This window comes from Anabrus simplex, chromosome 2, assembly GCF_040414725.1.
Source record: "Anabrus simplex isolate iqAnaSimp1 chromosome 2, ASM4041472v1, whole genome shotgun sequence".
Classification (NCBI taxonomy): domain Eukaryota; kingdom Metazoa; phylum Arthropoda; class Insecta; order Orthoptera; family Tettigoniidae; genus Anabrus; species Anabrus simplex.
In genome coordinates, this window is record NC_090266.1 from 1,105,493,724 (window position 1) to 1,105,514,097 (window position 20,374).

The 20,374-nt window shown below is 37.1% G+C and overlaps 1 protein-coding gene across 1 annotated transcript in view; it reads left to right on the plus strand.

Annotated features, from left to right (window-relative positions):
- LOC136863786 (cell adhesion molecule Dscam2) overlaps positions 1-19,023 on the plus strand; it is a 1,545,364-nt gene extending 1,526,341 nt beyond the window's left edge. Inside the window, exons 38-39 of the mRNA XM_068226091.1 lie at positions 18,019-18,214; positions 18,880-19,023. Coding sequence (XP_068082192.1) covers positions 18,019-18,214; positions 18,880-19,023 — 340 coding nt within the window. The remainder of the gene's footprint in view (positions 1-18,018; positions 18,215-18,879) is intronic.
- The last annotated feature ends 1,351 nt before the right edge of the window (positions 19,024-20,374 follow it).

Sequence of the window (20,374 nt, forward strand, 5' to 3'; positions counted from 1 at the left end):
GATCCGCAGGTCGCCTATGGGTGTCAAATCGAAAGACCTTCACCAAGCTTCTCCGGAGACTACACGCCGTTAAACATTATTGTTATTATTATTATTATCATCATCATTGTCCGACTCCTTGGCTGAACGGTCAACGCTCAGGCCTTCGGTTCAGAGAGCCTCGGGTTCGATTCCCGGCCGGGTCGAGTATTTTAACCGCATCTGATTAATTATTCTGGCTCGGGGACTGGGTGTTCGTTTCTGTCCCAATACTTTCTCTTCATATTCAGACAACATAATACACTTCCAACCGCCACAGAAACACGCAATAGTGATTGCGTCCCCCATATAGGATTGGCGTCAGGAAGGGCATTCGGCCGTAAAACAGAGCCAAATCCCCATCTGCGACACAGTTCGCACCCGCAACCCCACAAGTGTGGGAAAAGCGGTAGTAGAAGAAGAAGAAGATTATTATTATTATCATCATTATCATTTCATGTCGGCCAACGAAGGGCCACGTCATTCCAACTGATTACGTCTTCTTCCGCGTATTTTAACTTATGCCCAGTGCTCCCGTATGGCGTGTTCGGTGTTGTAATTTTCTCTTCTAAGTCCGTGCTTTTCGTATCTTTAGTTTTGGTTTTTCTTGGAAACTTCGGCGTGACTGAAATTTCTCCTTAAGCGGGTTTCGCTCCTGAACATCTTTCATGTGTGATTCCCACTTCTTGCAGGTCCCTGTACACCTCAGTGGACCAGGATTCCTCGGTTTCCTTACCCAAAAAATTGGTGAAAATGCTATTTGTCAATCTCCCTGTGCACATTCACGTCCGTGACCATAAAATACAAACCTCGCGGTGATATTTTCTATGTGCGTGTACAATTCGAAGTACAGTTCTCATGAACTTCCCATTTTCTATGGTAGGACCAAGGATTTTCCCCAAGATCTTTCGTTCTATGATTTCCATCTCGTCCATCGGACCTTACCTCCGGTTTAATGACCATTCAGTAGTATCTCGGCTTGGCGTTGAGGGATCTTGTATTGTACACGCTTCTGGTTAGTTTGTATGTAATTTCCATCCCACTGATCCGAGACGTGAAGGCTTCTTTCTCGGAGGTGTTGGGTTTAATCCATTCACCTAGAAAATATTCTTAAAATCTCAGTATTGTGTTCCAAGGTACGGTAATTTGTCGTATGTTATTGACCACTTTTTCTTTTCTTCCTTTCTTGTTCTTACTTTCTTTCTCTCTTTCTTAATCCGTTTATCCCCCAGAGTAGGTTTTTCACTCAGACTCAGCGAGGGATCTCTCCTATACCGCCACAAGGGCAGTGTCCTGGAGCGTGAGACTTTGGGTCGGGAGGATACAACTAGGAGGGCCAGTACCTCGCCCAAGTGGGCCTTGTGGTGGGAGCATGGGAAAATTGGAAGGTATAGACAATGGAGAGGGAAGGAAGCGGCCGTGTCCTTAAGTTCGGTACTACGCCAGCATTTGCCTGGAGAAGTGGGAAACCACGGAAAACCACTTCGAGGATGGCTGAGGCGGTGAATCGAACCCCCCACCCCTCTATTAAGTTGATCTCCCGAGGCTGAGTGGACCCAGTTTCAACCAACGTACCACTTTTCAAATTTCGTGGCAGAGCCGGAAATCGGACCCGGGCCTCCTGGGGGTGGCAGCTAATCACACCAACCACTACACCACAGAGTCGTCTCCCTTTTTTCTTTTACGTGAAACATCTTTCAAGTAGGGTTTGATGGCCTCCGGCGAAAAATCTACGCGACGGATGGGTGGGTTTTCTTTTTTCATGAAACACAGGAAGTGATTATGACTCAAAAAGTAATACATATCGTCGTTGCCTCCAGAAAAACCACTCTGTGATAATATTTCAGCTTAGAACTCTGACCAGAAAGGTTCTGTAATCTATGGTCCAGTATTACATGAACTATGTTGCGCCGTTCCCGCGTCCAGGTCGAGCCGCATGAGATCCAGTCTAGCTCGAATATATCTTAATTCTTCGTTTCTCAAAATTTATGGGCTATGGGTTCCGCATTCGAGAATAGATCGCCGGCTTATGCTTGCAGGAAAGACCTAATCTACGTAGTGGACGTCTCCTACCCGTAATTTGATTAGTTTCCTCATTTGGCTCATGAAAATATAAAATAATCATCACTTACATCTAATACTTATTCTAAGAAGTCATTGAAAGAATGCTTAAGTTTTACAATACAATATTTATTTGAAAATGAAAATAAAACTTGAGGAGAATTATTAAATGTTGAATTCTTCTTCGAGAAAATAGGTAAGAAATAACTATATAATATCTCGGAATGTCTTGGGAATATTCGATTGAAAATATTAGATTAAAATATTAGATTAAAAATATTAGATGCATCTAATTGAATGAAGGGAAATATATATCAGATTACATCATTTACAGCTTCGCCGATTGAGAGTTATCAAATGCATTGGACGCAGATTTCAACGACTGAATTACAAACAAAAATTAGAATCACATATTTCATCTTATTAACTCTTGTGCGAAATGTTCCTACAATCTATCTCGCCTTCATCAAACACTTGCTAATTCCATCACAGTGCAACGATTTCGCTTGATTGTAACTGTTTATGTTCAATTACGGACAACAGGTTATTCATGAGAAAATGTTTTCAGAAACCATAAAAATATTCAACATGTATTACACTTTTCTAACATTCTTACAAGATTCTTAGCGCTTTCTTCTTGTAGAGAAAGATAATCCATTTAGTTATTATATCCTTCAGAAAAATATGATCAAATATAATGCCTAAAAATTATTCAAATTGTTCTCTTAGTTGTAAGTCTTAATTAATTTAAGTGCTTATCTATGTGGTAATATGGTACTATTATCTATATTTGACAGTCATTCAACCAGATCATGCTGCTTTCAAGTGATCTAGCTTGTACGAAGACTCTATTGATTATTAACAATATTCAATTGTGAAGAAAGCTTCCTAGCTTTGCTAACCTGAGTAAGAATTCTTGTGGTTAGAAGAAACACATGAAAATAAGATATTTCTATGTTATCACTCTTATTAGGAATTATTCGATGATCTACCTACTGAATATCAACATGAGAACGTTACTGAGATCGTATTCTACGCTATATGTGGCTTATTCAAGTATCAACGATCGGTTGAAAACAAATTGTAATTATCCATCATCTCAAAAATATGCAAATTGAAACAATATCATCGCTAACATAAACTAAAACTTCACTTGCGATGAAACAATAAATATGACCAACATTATTCATCATAATCTCTTACCATTACTCGCATATAAAACCATCACCTCACATTATTCATCTCATATAACATTCTACATTACCTTAAACACATCAATTATTTCAACCTGACGTATATTATTATGCCGTCATTGACCATTCACCTGATTATTCCGTTGTATTCTCAATCTTGAATAAATTCATAAATATCACCACATTTTACTATTAAGCCCTCAAAATCTTATATACGATCTCATTTCCACTCAATTTCATGTCACATGTTCTTCTACAAACCTAGTGACTAACACAACGTCGTATATCATTCACCTAAAGGAGAAACTTAACCACTTTTCACTTAATACTGACAGCATTATTAACGGAATACCTAATTATCACTGGTTAACTGCCTCCTATATATGGATTTGACGGCTATGTCAGATGATTACCTACCAACCAAGTCGTCTTCTCATATGTTATTACTCCTACGATATTAATTAAGATAGCATTTTCAAAAGAAATGAATTTCATTTACAATAATAACTCCAATGACTTATCTTTCTCTGTATTCCCTCGTTGTCATCACATGCCTCAGTGGTTAGACATGCAGGCTTGGTTAACGGCATTTTCCTCATCTATTTGGGAACTCCTTGGACAGTCCTCGGTCGGTGACCGGTCATCATGGGTTGGATCCGTCATCTCGTGTCACCATAATCTAGGTAGCTGTGCCTCCTCTTCCTTAGTGCACGATTTTCTTGGTCTCTTGCGCAATCCAAACAGAACAGCATGGTTAATTTCGTCATCTTACACATATAGCCTCCTATAACCTATATATCATATGGGAATAACGCTTCTTAAAAATGATCTTTGGGTTATTCTAAGACTTGTAATGTATCTACGAACATTTCAATTGAGCTCTGAAATGAAATGTCGTATGGCTTTTAGTGCCGAGATATCCCAGGACGGTTTCGGCTCGCCAGGTGCAGGTCTTTCTATTTGACTCCCGTAGGCGACCTGCGCGCCGTGATGAGGATGAAATGATGATGAAGACAACACTTACACCCAGCCCCCGTGCCACTGCAATTAACCAATTATGGTTAAAATCCCCGACCCGGCCGGGAATCGAACCCGGGACCCTCTGAACCGAAGGCCAGTACGCTGACCGTTCAGCCAACGAGTCGGACAATTGAGCTCTGGTAGCAAACGTTTTTCTTTTCTCTTTCGCTATGCTGATATCAGTGCTATGTGGCCTCTCAAAGTCAATTATACTGGCTAACACGTCGTTTTATAAAGATATCGTGACGTAGTAGTACGGAAGTCTTTTTACTCTGTAGGGACAGTTTCAATTTTCGAAGTGAAATATTATTCAGCGCCGATATCCCGCAAAATAGTTCGTGGATAGTAACCCTTATCTATATAATGTCTTAAACTTCGTCTAGACGATATTGTTCTTCCTCTCGAGTAGTTCTGGATGAGGTTCTCCTTCTATACCTTCAGTGCGAATCGAATGTTATATTCCATTAATAAATGTTAACAATCTTCTTGCGTCTTTCTTTACCACCGCCTTCTATGCCCCTTTCTCATCAAGTACCTGACGAAAACAGTACTCCTTTGACATGTAGAATATTCTGACGCTTTACCAAATACGTTCTCATGGCTCAAACTCCATTTTTGTTCCAATTAGACCTGCTTGGGAACAGTGAAATGGCTCAATGTCAATCGTGTGATACATGTGCTGCGGGTCAGTGTCTCTCCCCTCAGCACTGTCACGTAGTGGTATTACGAGGCGCAATGACGATAAAGAGCAATGGCTTGTATCTCATTTTAAAACGGAAGGGTGAATGTACAAGATGTGACCACGGTAACTGACCTAATGAGCACGACTCCATCACAAAATGGCCGCCAATATGTGATACGATTTTGGCAGCGAAAGTAATTTTTTGTGCGGTGTAAAATGGCGTGCAGATGTCGCGCAGAGGTGTCATCAGATTTGTCTTGACGAATCTATCAGAAAACACCAGAAAAATTAAAATGTCACCGTAAAATTTAAAAATATGGAAGTTTATTTTCGCTTAAGATCGACGAATTTTGACATACTGCACCCTTACAGAGCTACTTCGATGTTGACCTGATGTCCAATGTTGCCACGGCTGCCCCTGAAAAGAATATACTTACCGAAGATGTGAGATCTCTGTCCCAGGCGCGCTCAGTCACCGTCGTCGAGTAGGGATGCATAGGGATACTAAGGATAGTCTACTCACTATATAAATCATGACACAGACTGATATTTAAATTTTGTGTACAAAATATTTATTTATAAAATTTAAGAAAAATGAAGAAAATTAATTAATATCAATTAATGTAATGTTAACTCAGATTCAGATCACAATATTACATTGTTACAAAGACCAAAAGTATATTGTTTATAAGCTGAAATGTGTTACCCCATCACTAAATAATTTTTGAAGTAATTAATTTATTAATTACCAAATTTGAGAATTAATTACCAAATCTGTTATTTAAAATTTGTAAATATAAACGCAGATATACACAATAGTATGATTATGGGGTATAAATAACCTGGATAAACATAATAATTAGTGGACATAAAATAATAATAATAATAATAATAATAATAATAATAATAATAATAATAATAATAATAATAATCGTTATTATCATCGTAATGAAATGTAGCCACTAATGTCCACCATCATTTGTTACCACTGTGTATGTATAGTTTGTAACTCAGAACATTCACATTTTATCATAGCATTCCTCTGGTGATTACATTTTTACTTTCATTTATATATTAAAACTAGCAAGATACCCGTGCTTCGCTACGGTATTATACTGAAATTTATAATTGAATACTTATTGTTTTACATATATAATCCGCCGAAATTCGCGATCTGACTCGTTTTCTGCGAGAATCCACCAAAATTCCCGATCTGACTCGTTTTCTATTATTTTACAGCACGTTTCCTCCCATTCTTCAATCTTCCTTTCCAGCAATCGATTTCGTACTTCCCGGGCTAGGCTCAGGTATTCCTCCTGGTCAGTTGGGTCCGTAAATCTTTGCCATCTTTTCCTTTAATAATTTTTAATATGGATAAAATCCTTCAGGAGATCCGGAGTGGTGTCATATTGGGTGCCTTGGCGGCACTGAACCCGCGGCCGGACTGCATTCTTAGTCATTACCCGTCCAGGAGCCGTTACCAGCGCGGTCCGCACATTTGACGACGGTCCGGCACATTATTATTATTATTATTATTATTATTATTATTATTATTATTATTATTATTATTATTATTATTATTATGTGTTGCTCGAATGGCTGATGACAGGGAAAACAGGAGTATCCGGAGTAAACCTGTCCCGCCTCCGTTTTGTCCAGCACGAATGTCACATGGAGTGACCGGGATTTGAACCACGGAACCCAGCTGTGAGAGGCCGGCACGGTGCCGTATGAGCAACGGAGGATCCTTATAAGAACATTAATAAGAGTAAAATCAATTGATCTCACCTCCTTCTACACCCCACCGCCACCCCCCTCCCAAAAAAATTAAAAGAAGGCTTGTTTCTTTATGTTTAAGGGGGATTCCAAACACCAATGTTCACGTCTGTTACCTTCAGTTTTGAGATATAAGTATCCCCATAAAAGTAATTTACTTTTTTCATTTCATTTCACACTACTCCCCCCCCCCCCCCCACTAAGTGAACTTTCCCGCAAAAAATACTTGTTTCTTTAATAGTAAAGGATCTTCTAAATACCCATTATCATGACTCTAGCTTCTTCAGTTTTTGATTTATGTGTCCTCATGAAAGGAATTCAACTCATTTACACTCCCGCCCTCCAAGATGGTTTCCCGCCCAAAACGCGTTTTTCTTTGTTTTTAAAGGAGATCCAAATACGAATTTTCAGTTCTGTAATATCTTTCGTTTCTGACATATATGTATCCTCATTAAAGGCATTCAACCCATTTTTTACCCTTTTACACCCCTCCTATTGGGATTTACAGGAAACAAAATAATACGTGTTCCTTTAGTTTTTATTAGATGTATGTATTCTCATACAATTAAGCCAATTAATGTTTCAATTCTTTCACACGCACACACACACACACACACACACACACACCCGCGCTTCATTGGATTTAAAGAGAATACTTGTTTCTTTACTTTTAAAGCAGATTGAAAAAATCAAATTTCACGTCTGTAACATCTTCATTTTTGATATATCAGTAGCCGAATTAAAATAATTCAACACCATTTTCAGTCACTTTTACCCCAAGTGATATTTCCGAAAACTAAAAATACACGTTTCTTTATGTTTAATAGAGATAAAAAATACAATTTTTCACTTCTGTAACATGTTAAGTTTTTTTAGATATACTGTAGAAATTCCCATTTTTAAATTTCACCCCTTTTGAGTTCCCCTTAAGTGGAGTTTCCAAAAACAAATCACCTATGTTTCTTTACATTTACAGGAGATTCCAAACACCCACTTTTTACGTCTGTAACATTTTACGTTTCCAAGATATTCTGTAGATATAGTCTTTCAAATATTTGTCACTCCTGTTTAACCGCCATTAATTGGATTTTCCAAAACTAAAAAATACGTGTTTTTTTATTTTTAAAGGAGATCCCAAATACAAATTTTCAGTTCTGTAATATCTTTCGTTTCTGAGATATATGTATCCTCATTAAAGGCATTCAACCCATTTTTCACCCTTTTACACCCCTCCTATTGGGATTTACAGGAAACAAAAAAATACGTGTTCCTATAGTTTTTATTAGATGTATGTATTCTCATACAATTAGGCCAATTAATTTTTCAATTCTTTCACACACACACACACACACACACACACACACACACACACACACACACACACACACACACACACGCTTCATTGGATTTTAAGAGAATACGTTTTTCCTTACTTTTAAAGCAGATTGAAAATATCAAATTTCACGCCTGTAACATCTTCATTTTTGATATATCAGTAGCCGAATTAAAAGAATTCAACACCTTTTTCAGTCACTTTTAACCCCCCCTCCTCCCAAGTGATATTTCCGAAAACCAAAAATACACGTTTCTTTATGATTATTAGAGATAAAAAATACCATTTTTCACTTCTGTAACATGTTAAGTTTTTTTAGATATACTGTAGAAATTCCCATTTTTTAAATTTCACCCCTTTTGAGTTCCCCTTAAGTGGAGTTTCCAAAAACAAATCACCTATGTTTCTTTACATTTACAGCAGATTCCAAACACCCACTTTTTACGTCTGTAACATTTTACGTTTCCAAGATATTCTGTAGATATAGTCTTTCAAAAAATTCACCCCAATTCGTCACTCCTGTTTAACCGCCATTAATTGGATTTTCCAAAAACTAAAAAATGCGTGTTTCTTTATTTTTGAAGGAGATCCCATATACAAATTATCAGTTCTGTAATATGGTTCGTTTCTGACATATATGTATCCTCATTAAAGGCATTCAACCCATTTTCACCCTTTTACACCCCTCCTATTGGAATTTACAGGAAACAAAAAATACGTGTTCCTTTATTTTTAGAGGAGATTCTAACTACCAATTTTACATCTGTAAATTTTAAAGTGTTAAGATGTAGACACACTCATTTTAAAAAGTTCACCCCCCTTTTCAACCCCCCCAATATTTGGATTTTCCAAAAACGAAAAAAACGTGTTTCCTTACTTTTAAAGTAGATCCCAAATACCAATTTTCAGGTCTGTAATATCTTCAGTTTATGATATATAAGTAGCCTCATTAAAGGCATTCAACCCTTTTTCCACCCCTTTTCACTCCACCTATTGCGATTTTCCGAAAACAAAAAAATACGTGTTTCTTTATTTTTGAAGGAGATCAAAAGTACCAATTTTGAGGTCTGTAATATCTTCAGTTTCTGAGATATAAGAACCGGTATCCTGATTAAAGGCATTCAACCCCTTTTTCACCCTTTTTCACCCCTCCTATTGGGATTTTCTGAAAACAAAAAAATACGTGTTTCCTTATTTTTAAGGAAGATTCTAAATACCAATTTTCACATCTGTAAACTTTTAAAGTTTTGAGATATAGACACACTCATTTTAAAATTTCACCCCCCTTTTCACCCCCTTAGCGACGGAATATCCAAAAATCCTCTCTTAGCGAGCACCTACATCTTAATATGAATATATCCCCAAAATTTCATTTCTTTATATCCAGTAGTTATGGCTCGGCGATGATGAATCAGTCAGTCAGTCAGTCAGTCAGGACAAGCTATTTTATATATATACTAGCAAGATACCCGTGCTTCGCTACGGTATTATACTGAAATTTATAATTGAATGCTTATTGTTTTAGATATATAATCCGCCGAAATTCGCGGTCTGACTCGTTTTCTGCGAGAACCCACCAAAATTCCCGATCTGACTCGTTTTCTATTAGATTACGGCATGTTTCCTCCCATTTTTCAATCTTCTTTTCCAGCAATCGATTTCGTACTTCCCGGGCTAGGCTCAGGTATTCCTCCCGGTCAGTTGGGTCCGTAAATCTTTGCCATCTTTTCCTATAATCATTTTTAATATGGATAAAATCCTTCAGGAGATCCGGCGTGGTGTCATATTGGGTGCCTAGAAGGCACTGAACCCGCGACCGGACTGCATTCTTAGTCATTACCCGTCCAGGAGCCGTTTCCAGCGCGGTCCGCAAATTTGAAGACGGTCCGGAACATTATTATTATTATTATTATTATTATTATTATTATTATTATTATTATTATTATTATTATTATTATTATTATTATTATTATTATGTGTTGCTGGAATGGATGATGACAGGAAAACCGGAGTATCCGGAGAAAAACCTGTCCCGCCACCGTTTTGTCCAGCACGAATATCACATGGAGTGAACGGGATTTGAACCACGGAACCCAGCTGTGAGAGGCCGGCGCGCTGCCGAGGATCCTTATAAGTACATTAAGAACAGTAAAATCAATTGGTCTCACCTCCTTCTACACCCCACCGCCGTTAAGTTTATTTAACGGCACCCCCCCCCCAAAAAAAAAATAATTAAAAGAAGGCTTGTTTCTTATGTTTAAAGAAGATTTCAAACACCAATGTTCACGTCTATTATCTTCAGTTTTGAGATATAAGTATCCCCCTAAAAATTATTTACTTTTTTCACTTCATTTCACACTACCGCCCCCCCCCCTAAGTGAATTTTCCCGCAAAAAATACTTGTTTCTTTAATAGTAAAGGATCTTCTAAATACCAATTATCACGACTCTAACTTCTTCAGTTTTTGATTTATGTGTCCTCATGAAAGGAATTCAACTCCTTTACACTCCCGCCCTCCAAGATGGTTTCCCCCAAAAACGCGTTTTTCTTTGTTTTTAAAGGAGAGCCAAATACGAATTTTCACGTCTGTAACAACTTTAGTTTTTATTAGATGTATGTATTCTCATTCAATTAATTCAATTAATTTTTCAATTCTTTCACCCCCCCCCCCTTCATTGGATTTTCCGAGAATACGTGTTTCTTTATTTTTAAAGCAGATTGCAAATATCAAATTTCACGTCTGTAACATCTTCATTTTTGAGATATCAATAGCCTAATTAAAATAATTCAACACCATTTTCAGTCACTTTTACCCCCCCTCCACCCAAGTGGTATTTCCGAAAGCTAAAAATACACGTTTCTTTATGTTTAATAGAGATAAAAAATACCATTTTTCACTTCTGTAACATGTTAAGTTTTTTGAGATAAACTGTAAAAATTCTCATTTTAAAATTTCACCCCTTTTTTGAGTTCCCCTTAAGTGGAGTTTCCAAACACAAATCACCTATATTTCTTTAGATTTACAGGAGATTACAAACACCCACTTTTTACGTCTGTAACATTTTACGTTTCCAAGATATTCTGTAGATATAGTCTTTCAAAAATTTGTCACTCCTGTTTAACCGCCATTAATTGGATTTTCCAAAACTAAAAAATATGTGTTTTTTTATTTTTAAAGGAGATCCCATATACAAATTTTCAGTTCTGTAATATCTTTCGTTTCTGAGATATATGTATCCTCATTAAAGGCATTCAACCCATTTTTCACCCTTTTACACCCCTCCTATTGGGATTTACAGGAAACAAAAAATACGTTTTCCTTTATTTTTAGAGGAGATTCTAACTACCAATTTTTACATCTGTAAATTTTAAAGTTTTAAGATGTATACACACTCATTTTAAAAAATTTACACTCCCCCCTTTTTACCCCCCAATATTTGGATTTTCCAAAAACGAAAAAATACGTGTGTTTATTTATTTTTAAAGGAGATTCTAAATACCAATTTTCACATATATAACCTTTAAAAATTTTGAGATAGATACACTCATTTTAAAATATTACTCCCTTTTCACCCCCCCCCCCCAATTGGATTTTCCAGAAACAAAAAAATACGTGTTTCTTTATTTTTAACGGAGATCTCAAACACCAATTTTCAGGTCTGTAATATCTTCAGTTTCTGATATATAAGTAGCCTCATTGAAGGCATTCAACCACTTTTTAGCCCCTTTTCACTCCTCCTATTGCGATTTTCCGAAAACAAAAAAAATACGTGTTCCTTTATTTTTAATGAAGGTTCTAAATACCAATTTTTACATCTGCAAACTTTAAAAGTTTGGAGATATAGCTTCACTCATTTTAAAAATTCACCCCCTTTTCACCCTCCCATTAATTGGATTTTCCAAAAACAAAAAAATACGTGTTTCTTTATTTTTAAAAGAGATCAAAAGTACCAATTGTCAGGTCTGTAATATCTTCAGTTTCTGAGATATAGGTTCCGGTATCCTGATTAAAGGCATTCAACCCATTTTTCCCCATTTTCACCCTTTTTCACCCCTCCTATTGGGATTTTCTGAAAACAAAAAAATACGTGTTTCCTTATTTTTAAAGAAGATTCTAAATACCAATTTTTACATCTGTAAACTTTTAAAGTTTTGAGATATAGAGCAACTCATTTTAAAATTTCACCCCCGTTTTCACCCCCTTAGCGAAGGAATATCCAAAAATCCTCTCTTAGCGAGCACCTACGTCTTAATATGAATATATCCCCAAAATTTCATCTCTTTATGTCCAGTGGTTTTGGCTCGGCGATGATGAATCAGTCAGTCAGTCAGTCAGTCAGTCAGTCAGGACAAGTTATTTTATATATATAGATAGATGAATTATTGTTTAACATAATGTTATCCATGATTTCTTTCAATTCGAAAGGAAAAAGAACTTGTACACTGTGCAAAAAAATCAATTGCCTTGGACGAGTTTTTCCAAAATATTATTAATAATAATAATTTTTTTATAACCGCTTAGTTACTGAATTTCTTTGAAATAAGTATAATTCGTGTTCCATGACACACTTTTTCTAAACACATAAATGTTAATTCAAATTATTTGTCCAGTAACCTGATAAATTTAAATGTTTGTTGTTGTTGTTGTTGTTGCTTTAGAATCCCAAAACATTCCTTTATTTTGTACGCGAGTCTTTACCCTATCTTATTCTACGTTACATGAAAGAGAAAATACTCTCCCACTTAAAAAAATATATCCTATAATATGGTACTATTTACAATGAACGAGAAAACACAGCCAAATGTACTAGCCTTTCATGTTAATCATAACAGCAAACTGCCATTAATTATTTACAAAATGTAAAGGAAAGATTGATATATGCACAGAAAAGATCGATATATACCAACCATTTCTCCAAAAGAAAATTATTACTCAGGTTCACAAACTTCACATAAGGATTGGTTAATTTCAGTGCCCATATAGTATTTTTCACTGAAATTCTACCATTAACCACGACCATGTAACAATTAATTTCGTGGCTTATTTAATTGTAGCATACGATGAAAGCACAAAATAGGGCTCATGTCTTTACTAAGGATCATAATACAAAATAAAAAGTTAACCTTTTTATATAATAATAATAATAATAATAATAATAATAATAATAATAATAATAATAATAATAATATCCCGTAGTGTCACGCACCAAATTTTATTCCTGAAAATAAACAAAACTAACACTCTTAATAAACTAATTGGGTGTTTGTCGTGCCAATACAATATTACAGTGGCATTCTAACTATCCAATAGAATTCTACCTGTCACCACTCGATGTTGTATCACAATTTTACTCATAAAACATCACTTCGTCCTTTCAATCAGATGATATTTTGACTGGTTTATCTTCATATATATTTCTCAATACTTAAGTATCTCGGCTTCAATATTCCGGTATTCATTATATCTCAGCAGCAACACTGATTTCCTTTATTCCCAGTCTACATACTAATATACATAAATCTTTCACTTTTCCTCTTGAGAATAACATTACGTATCACTTAGTTCCGTTACCAATGGACCTTATAAATTCACTGAGGGCTATTGTCACCCAACATCGCATTTTTCACTCACCAATAAATAACTCTTACTAAAGACATACATTTTCTCATAGTAACTTTTATAACCCAATTATTTATTAAGATGTCAAAAAATAACTATCACCATCACCTTACTGAAATTATGGCGATGAGTCGCGTAGATTCAGATTATAGCATTTAATTGAATTATTACCACCAGCACTCGGTATATTAGTCTGCTTACAAAATAACATTATTAATTCATTAGCAATAATAATAATAATAATAATAATAATAATAATATTTTTACGCCGATCCATCCAATTATCTCCAAATAAACATGCTTTCGGTATCACACAAAAATGAGATTATACTTTAAATACTCGTAAAAACTATTACAAAGAGCCTAAAGTAACACCATAATTACATAATAATAATATTTCCTAAGAACAATGAATACGAATGCAATACCCTAAATAAATTTGACTGTGTTCCCGTATCTACGACTCGCGTAACTCCATCTAAATTATATTAAAGGGATGTTTTAGGTTCTACGTAACCATACAAAAATGGTACTTACATTAGCAACAAGTCATCTCCGTCCGAGGAAGCAGCCATGGTGATTTGGTAACCCATTTTACAACGATTTTGTTTCTTCATTATTCTTGAGGTACACATATTCCTTAAATACTGCTTATAACTAACACGTAACACTCTTTCGCGCGATATTTTGACTATATCGCTGCTGTAAAATATTAACACTTATCACTTAATATACACACAACCTGTCTTGTGCTGAACTGCAGAAGATTTTAAATACCATCCGCCGTCCTGGATGTCTCATTTCTCTCCCTCACACTCACTCAGTGAATCGGTGTTGTCAAACCCCGGTCTTAACAAAAGAACCGTTATCTGCAGGGGTTTGCGTTCAGCCTTGACACACTGCTGGCTGGCGAGTGAAAGTTGCACCCTAAATAGCTATGCTCCAACTGGCTCCACAGAACAAAACAAGAAAAGTGTTTCCAAAGACTGTAGTAATCTGCTAATGTATTAAAATGTCTAACTCCCAGCACTAGTTAGTACACTCAATATATATATTACAGCTGTAATACAATTATTGCGTAGCTCATGATTTCATGTCAGTAATCTGTAACTTTGATTCTGACAAGGGAACATCCACAATGGTGAAGTCGCCGATCGCGATGAAACTTAGCAAACACATTGAGGTACATGTAAAAACAATGCCAGCATCAATTTTAGGCGCCAACATTCATTAGCGCGTTAACTAAGGGGCCTAAAAGTTGCGACATTTCAAGTTACGCGCGAACAGCGATGAATTCCTCCTGACCAATGCTTAGCCGGAACACTGCTTTGTGCCACACCTCTGCTCCTCCTCCCCTCCAACCCGCCTGGTTCAGCACCACTCGTTTCCCTCTCCCCGCGCTGCCATCTGCTTAGCTGTCGAACAGAACTTGTGCTACACTGCGTACGCTATCAGCCTTCCTCATAGCTCTCCCTTGAAATTTCCACATTGTATAGGCAGTTTACATTTTATGAAATATTTATGAAGACGTTTGCGACGAGTCCTTAAGGGCAATGTCACTGAGCGTGTCAAAAATTATTTTTCATCTTCAAGCAAAGCACGGAAGTCACGGTGAAGAAGGTGAACTTTCGGGAGCTGCAGCTTTATGACGCGATTGAGGGTGAGTGTTAAGCAGTCAACTATTGTCAAATAAGTTTTGACGCTCACGGGGAGATGTCACACTGCGGACATAGGCCATAATAACGTAGACTGAAGCGTGGTCTTTTGCGCTGCATGTGAAATTGTAGGTTTATGATATGTTGATACCGATAACTCTGTCCGACTCGCTGGCTGAACGGTCAGCGTACTGGCCTTCGGTTCAGAGGGTCCCGGGTTCGATTCCCGTCCGGGTCGGGGATTGTAACCTTAATTGGTTGATTCCTACGGCACGGGGGCTGGGTGTATGTGTTGTCTTCATCATCATTTCATCCTCATCACGACGCGCAGGTCGCCTACGGGTGTCAAATAGAAAGACCTGCACTTGGCGAGCCGAACCCGTCCTGGGATATCACGGCACTAAAAGCCATACGACATTTCATTTCATTAGCGATAACACTCTCGTTGTTTTTAAACGAACAGTTGTGTTTTCCGTTGTTCCTGTCAATACATATACGCATAGCAACATGTATTTTAGTTATTTGTTTTATTTCTCTTCGCAAGCGCGAGGAGAAGGGAGGGGAACGTGCCGGGGAGAACCACTTGGAGGGTAAAAGGCGGTGCAGAGGGTGTGTCTCCAGACGGGAAGTGTGTGTGCCGGCTTAGCATTGGCCAGCAGGTATTCATCGCTGATCGCGCGGAACTTGAAATGTCGCAACTTTTAGGCCCCTTAGTTAACGCGCTAATGAATGTTGGCGCCTAAAATTGATGCTGGCATTGTTTTTACATGTACCTCAATGTGTTTGCTAAGTTTCATCGCGATCGGCGACTTCACCATTGTGGATGTTCCCTTGTGAGTGTATGTTTGTCCATTATTATTTACCTAATATACTTAAAATCACTTTCATAGCCACTCGACACCTCTGATAGTTGACTTCATATAAGAGCACAGACAAATATTCTTTGTTCACTGTGGGGATCCGAAAAGACAGAGCGATTCGCGACACGCGTGTTATGTACAAGACCCTCTGAAGCTGACTGACGCTCAAGATTGGAGCTGTTTGGTGGAAAAGTTACTACTTTAGCGGATGGATACAAGCTATTGACCACACAGGAATCCCCGTTCGAGGGCTTTGGAGAGCGCCTCCTTAATAAAATGCTTAAGAGATGAAAAGCATTGCACACCAAAATTCCAGAAATACATGTCAATATGCTGATGTAGTGTGATCACATAATTGTTCGTAACTTTTCATGTAATATCCGTAGCGTTAGTTGGACTGTTTCTTCTTAGCCGCTGCCCAACAAATTCCATGATGGCGGGGACTTTACATTTGTGTTGCTACCCAGAAGTTCAATGCGCAATTCTTTTTGCTCATTACCAATAAGCTATTGACTTGGTCCAAAACTTCTTTAGTAAATACTAATATCTTGCTGTCATGAAATACATCTTAATTGTTAGCCTAGTTTGCAGACAAGTTAAATACATTTTGTCCCGCTACTTTTGAAAATATTTGAATACTGCAATCTGATTGGAGCACACATATACGCTATTCACTTCTATGGACGAGTCTATTCGAAACAAAGGGGATTCGGGTAGTAACATTCAACATTTTCTCTCTCACTCATCCCAGCGGAAATTTCCGCTGTTACTGCGCAATTCCAATGCTGATGCAACACCAGGTGTAACAGAGATAACGATTTATTCCAGAAAAGAAAGGAAACATAGGCTTCTACTGATGCTTTGTTCATAGGCACTGGTCTCTTGAATTTCCCAATATTATAATTATTATAGCATATCTGAATACTTTTATTCCATACTAAATAAAATTAATTAAATTCGTCAATCAGGCTCATATGATGGGTGCAATACTTCACAAAAATGTCCGTATGTGTGACTAATAATGGAGTAAAGGTCTATAGAAAACATACGTGGTAGGGAAATAAATTCAATGAGTGATCGAATTCAAAAGTACATCTGCAGAACGAATGAGAAGCGTTGGAAACTTGAGCTTGCAGTGATGCCCTCTTGTAAAAACAAACGAGATTTAAATCATGCATCGCTTACTTCTCACATCACAATGTTTATAACTGCCAAGCATTTTGGAGATAAAATTATAAACGAATGAATAAAACTATATACAAATTTCAACTTGTTTATAATTTACAATTAGCCAGACCCGCGGTTTAGGAGTAGCGTTCCTGTCCCTTACCCGGACGCCCCGTGTTAGATTCCCGTCCAGGTCAAGTTTTTTATCTGGATCTGAGGACATGTTCGAGATCCACTCAGCTTCATTTATTACAACTGAGGTACTGTCTGACGGTGAGATGGTGCTCGCGGTATAGGAAGCCAAGAATAACGGCCGAGAGGATTCGCCGTGCTGACCGGATGGCACCTCATAATCTCCAGGCCTTCGGGCTGAGCAACAGCGGTCGCTTGGTAAGCCATGGCCTTTCGGGGCTGTTGCGCCATGGAGTTTGGTTTTTAGTTATATAATTTACAGTTGCGATATACCAGAGACGTTTCACGTACATAACTCTACGGTTGTAATTTGTACACCCTACCACGTATTTTCTCTCTCTCTCTCTTTTCAGAATGTTGTATTGAGCTCTTTATTTGTTCGAGACGTCAGTGTCCCAGTCTTGAGTCCTAGTATGTCTGACACAAGTGATTTTGTTCCAGGATGCTACAGTTGGCGCGTTATTCCCTCGAGACATCAGAGCCCCAGTCCTGCTCAGGTTCTGGGTCCCAGTTCGGCGCAGCACCCGTGTCGAGGGATTCTCCTTTCCTCTTCCCCACGAAGTTGGACCCGCCCACAGGATTCTCGGACTCCATCGAGTTGAGTGAAGCAGAATGTGATCTGGATGCCGTTCGTGGGGTGAAATATAGTTCTCTACAGTCCCAGCACATGGGACCACATGACTTCACTATCGCTGTTTGATTGGGAAATTGTCTCATTTCGACTGGAAAGTAATACCATCGGACTAGAACCCAGTCATTGATTTCTGTGTATTTTTGTTTACCAAATAAACCGTTTACACTTGAAACAAAGTTGGTGAAAACAGCGCATGTACCGAAAACAAAGCTCGCCTAGATGAACTGAAAATGTATAACTCACGCATTAATAATAAATTATGCCACCAGGCCTTACGAAAGTTTATGGAATTGTTTATCAAATATTGGATAAAACTTAATATCAAGTAGGCCGTTTGTCACACAAAATAGATAAGAAAATTTGCTTCAATTAAGGTAAAGTTCCTTCCTAAATTCAACATTCACTAGAATCAGACCTCTCAATGAAGAAACTTCCTGGAAATATGCTTTCAATTGTATTTTTCCAAAGTACAAAAATGTAATTAATAACATACCAAATTATGGGTGACTAATATAACCGTTAAAAGATTTAACTATCAATTTGTTTCACGTTGCACCAACTCATAAGGTATTACGGCGACGATGGCATAGGCAAAGCTAGTATTGGGAAGTAAGCGACCGTGGACTTAATTAAGGTAGAGCCCTAACATTTGCTCGATGTTAAAATAGGAAACCACAGAAAACCATCTTCAGGACTTCTTCGTTACAGAAATTATTGCGTGCACGTATCTTTGCAAGCTTATAAGCAATATAAGCTTATTAAGTTGTTTGTGGCTGTGCCGAGTGATTCTTTTTTCTTTTACTATGCGGTAGATATGCCACAACAAAGGTTAACAATAAGTTATAGTGAAAAATATTACGTACTATGTGTGCAAGTCAAGAGTTAAGATTAACTGCAATGGCTTACAGGAGTTAGGATATTACGTATTTTGTATGTATTATATATTGGCACTTTCTTTCAATACATAAAATTTCCTCTCAGTAATTACTACAGTATGTTCCCTCGTTTTGTTCCCCAAGCTGAGAACTGGCAGTCCTATTTTAAGGTTACGAAGAACTTAAATTTACCCTTATAAGTTACATGACTTACCATCATCTTTGTTGTATAGTTTAGTTAGAAACCACAGCAAATTATCAAAATAGTCACAGTTCAGCGTGAGGAGAGGAAATGTACTGGGGAAACTCTGTGGCTACGAGCGACTTTTAGAGCCACTCAGAGCACTCTGACTATATTTTCTGCCTTTGATCGGCCCTGCTCCAGAGTATGAGCAGTATTGTCTGCGGAAACAGAAATCAGAAAGGACTGTATTGCTCTAGAGACTTGTTCGAACACTTTGTAAGTGTAGACAATAAGGCATAGGCCCTACATGAATACCCAGTCAGCCACAACTACTGACTGAACAAACCCCACGTTATTCATGTACACATTTTTAATGAACGAGAAGACTTTTAGTCTCGAGAGAATCGAATTGCCAGTTGTAATGCTTGAAATGGTTGATTGAACGTGAATATTTTAACATTCTTATTTGTATGATATTAATTGCTAAATGACCTACTTGATCTCACTACAATATCTCATAACTTATCTCCGAGAACTGCAGTATCTAGTATTTCCATACAATTATTGAATACATACGGTGATTATCAATCAGCTTTGTTACAGGTGTGTTAACATAACAGTGAAAATTGCAATGTGAATTAATGGTAATTTTGTCTGTAATGGAAACTTGGTATAATTTCAACAACATCTACAATTGATTTTAAGGTTTATTAAGTGTATAACAACCCCTGTGCATAAATACCGATCAAACCTCCGGTATTTGATTTAAAAGTCTTCTCAGTGTAAAAATGTATTTAATAATAGGATAATCACAAATAATTGCCTTTATTTTTAAAAAGAATTACATTATTTATGAAACTGTCTGATAATGCTGTGTCAAAATGAAAAAAAGACTTTTGGAAGAACATTTATCGAAATTATTGAGTACGTCATTGTAGTGATCTTCACTATAAATGAAGTAAATACAAACGGAAGAACTGAGCTGTTTTTTAAGTATTTCTCGAGTGAAATTGTAATTTTTCTATTCAACATACTGTAAATTTAACTCTGTTTTAAATCAAATGAAAATTTACATGTGTTTATTAAAAAAGAAAATTAAATAAC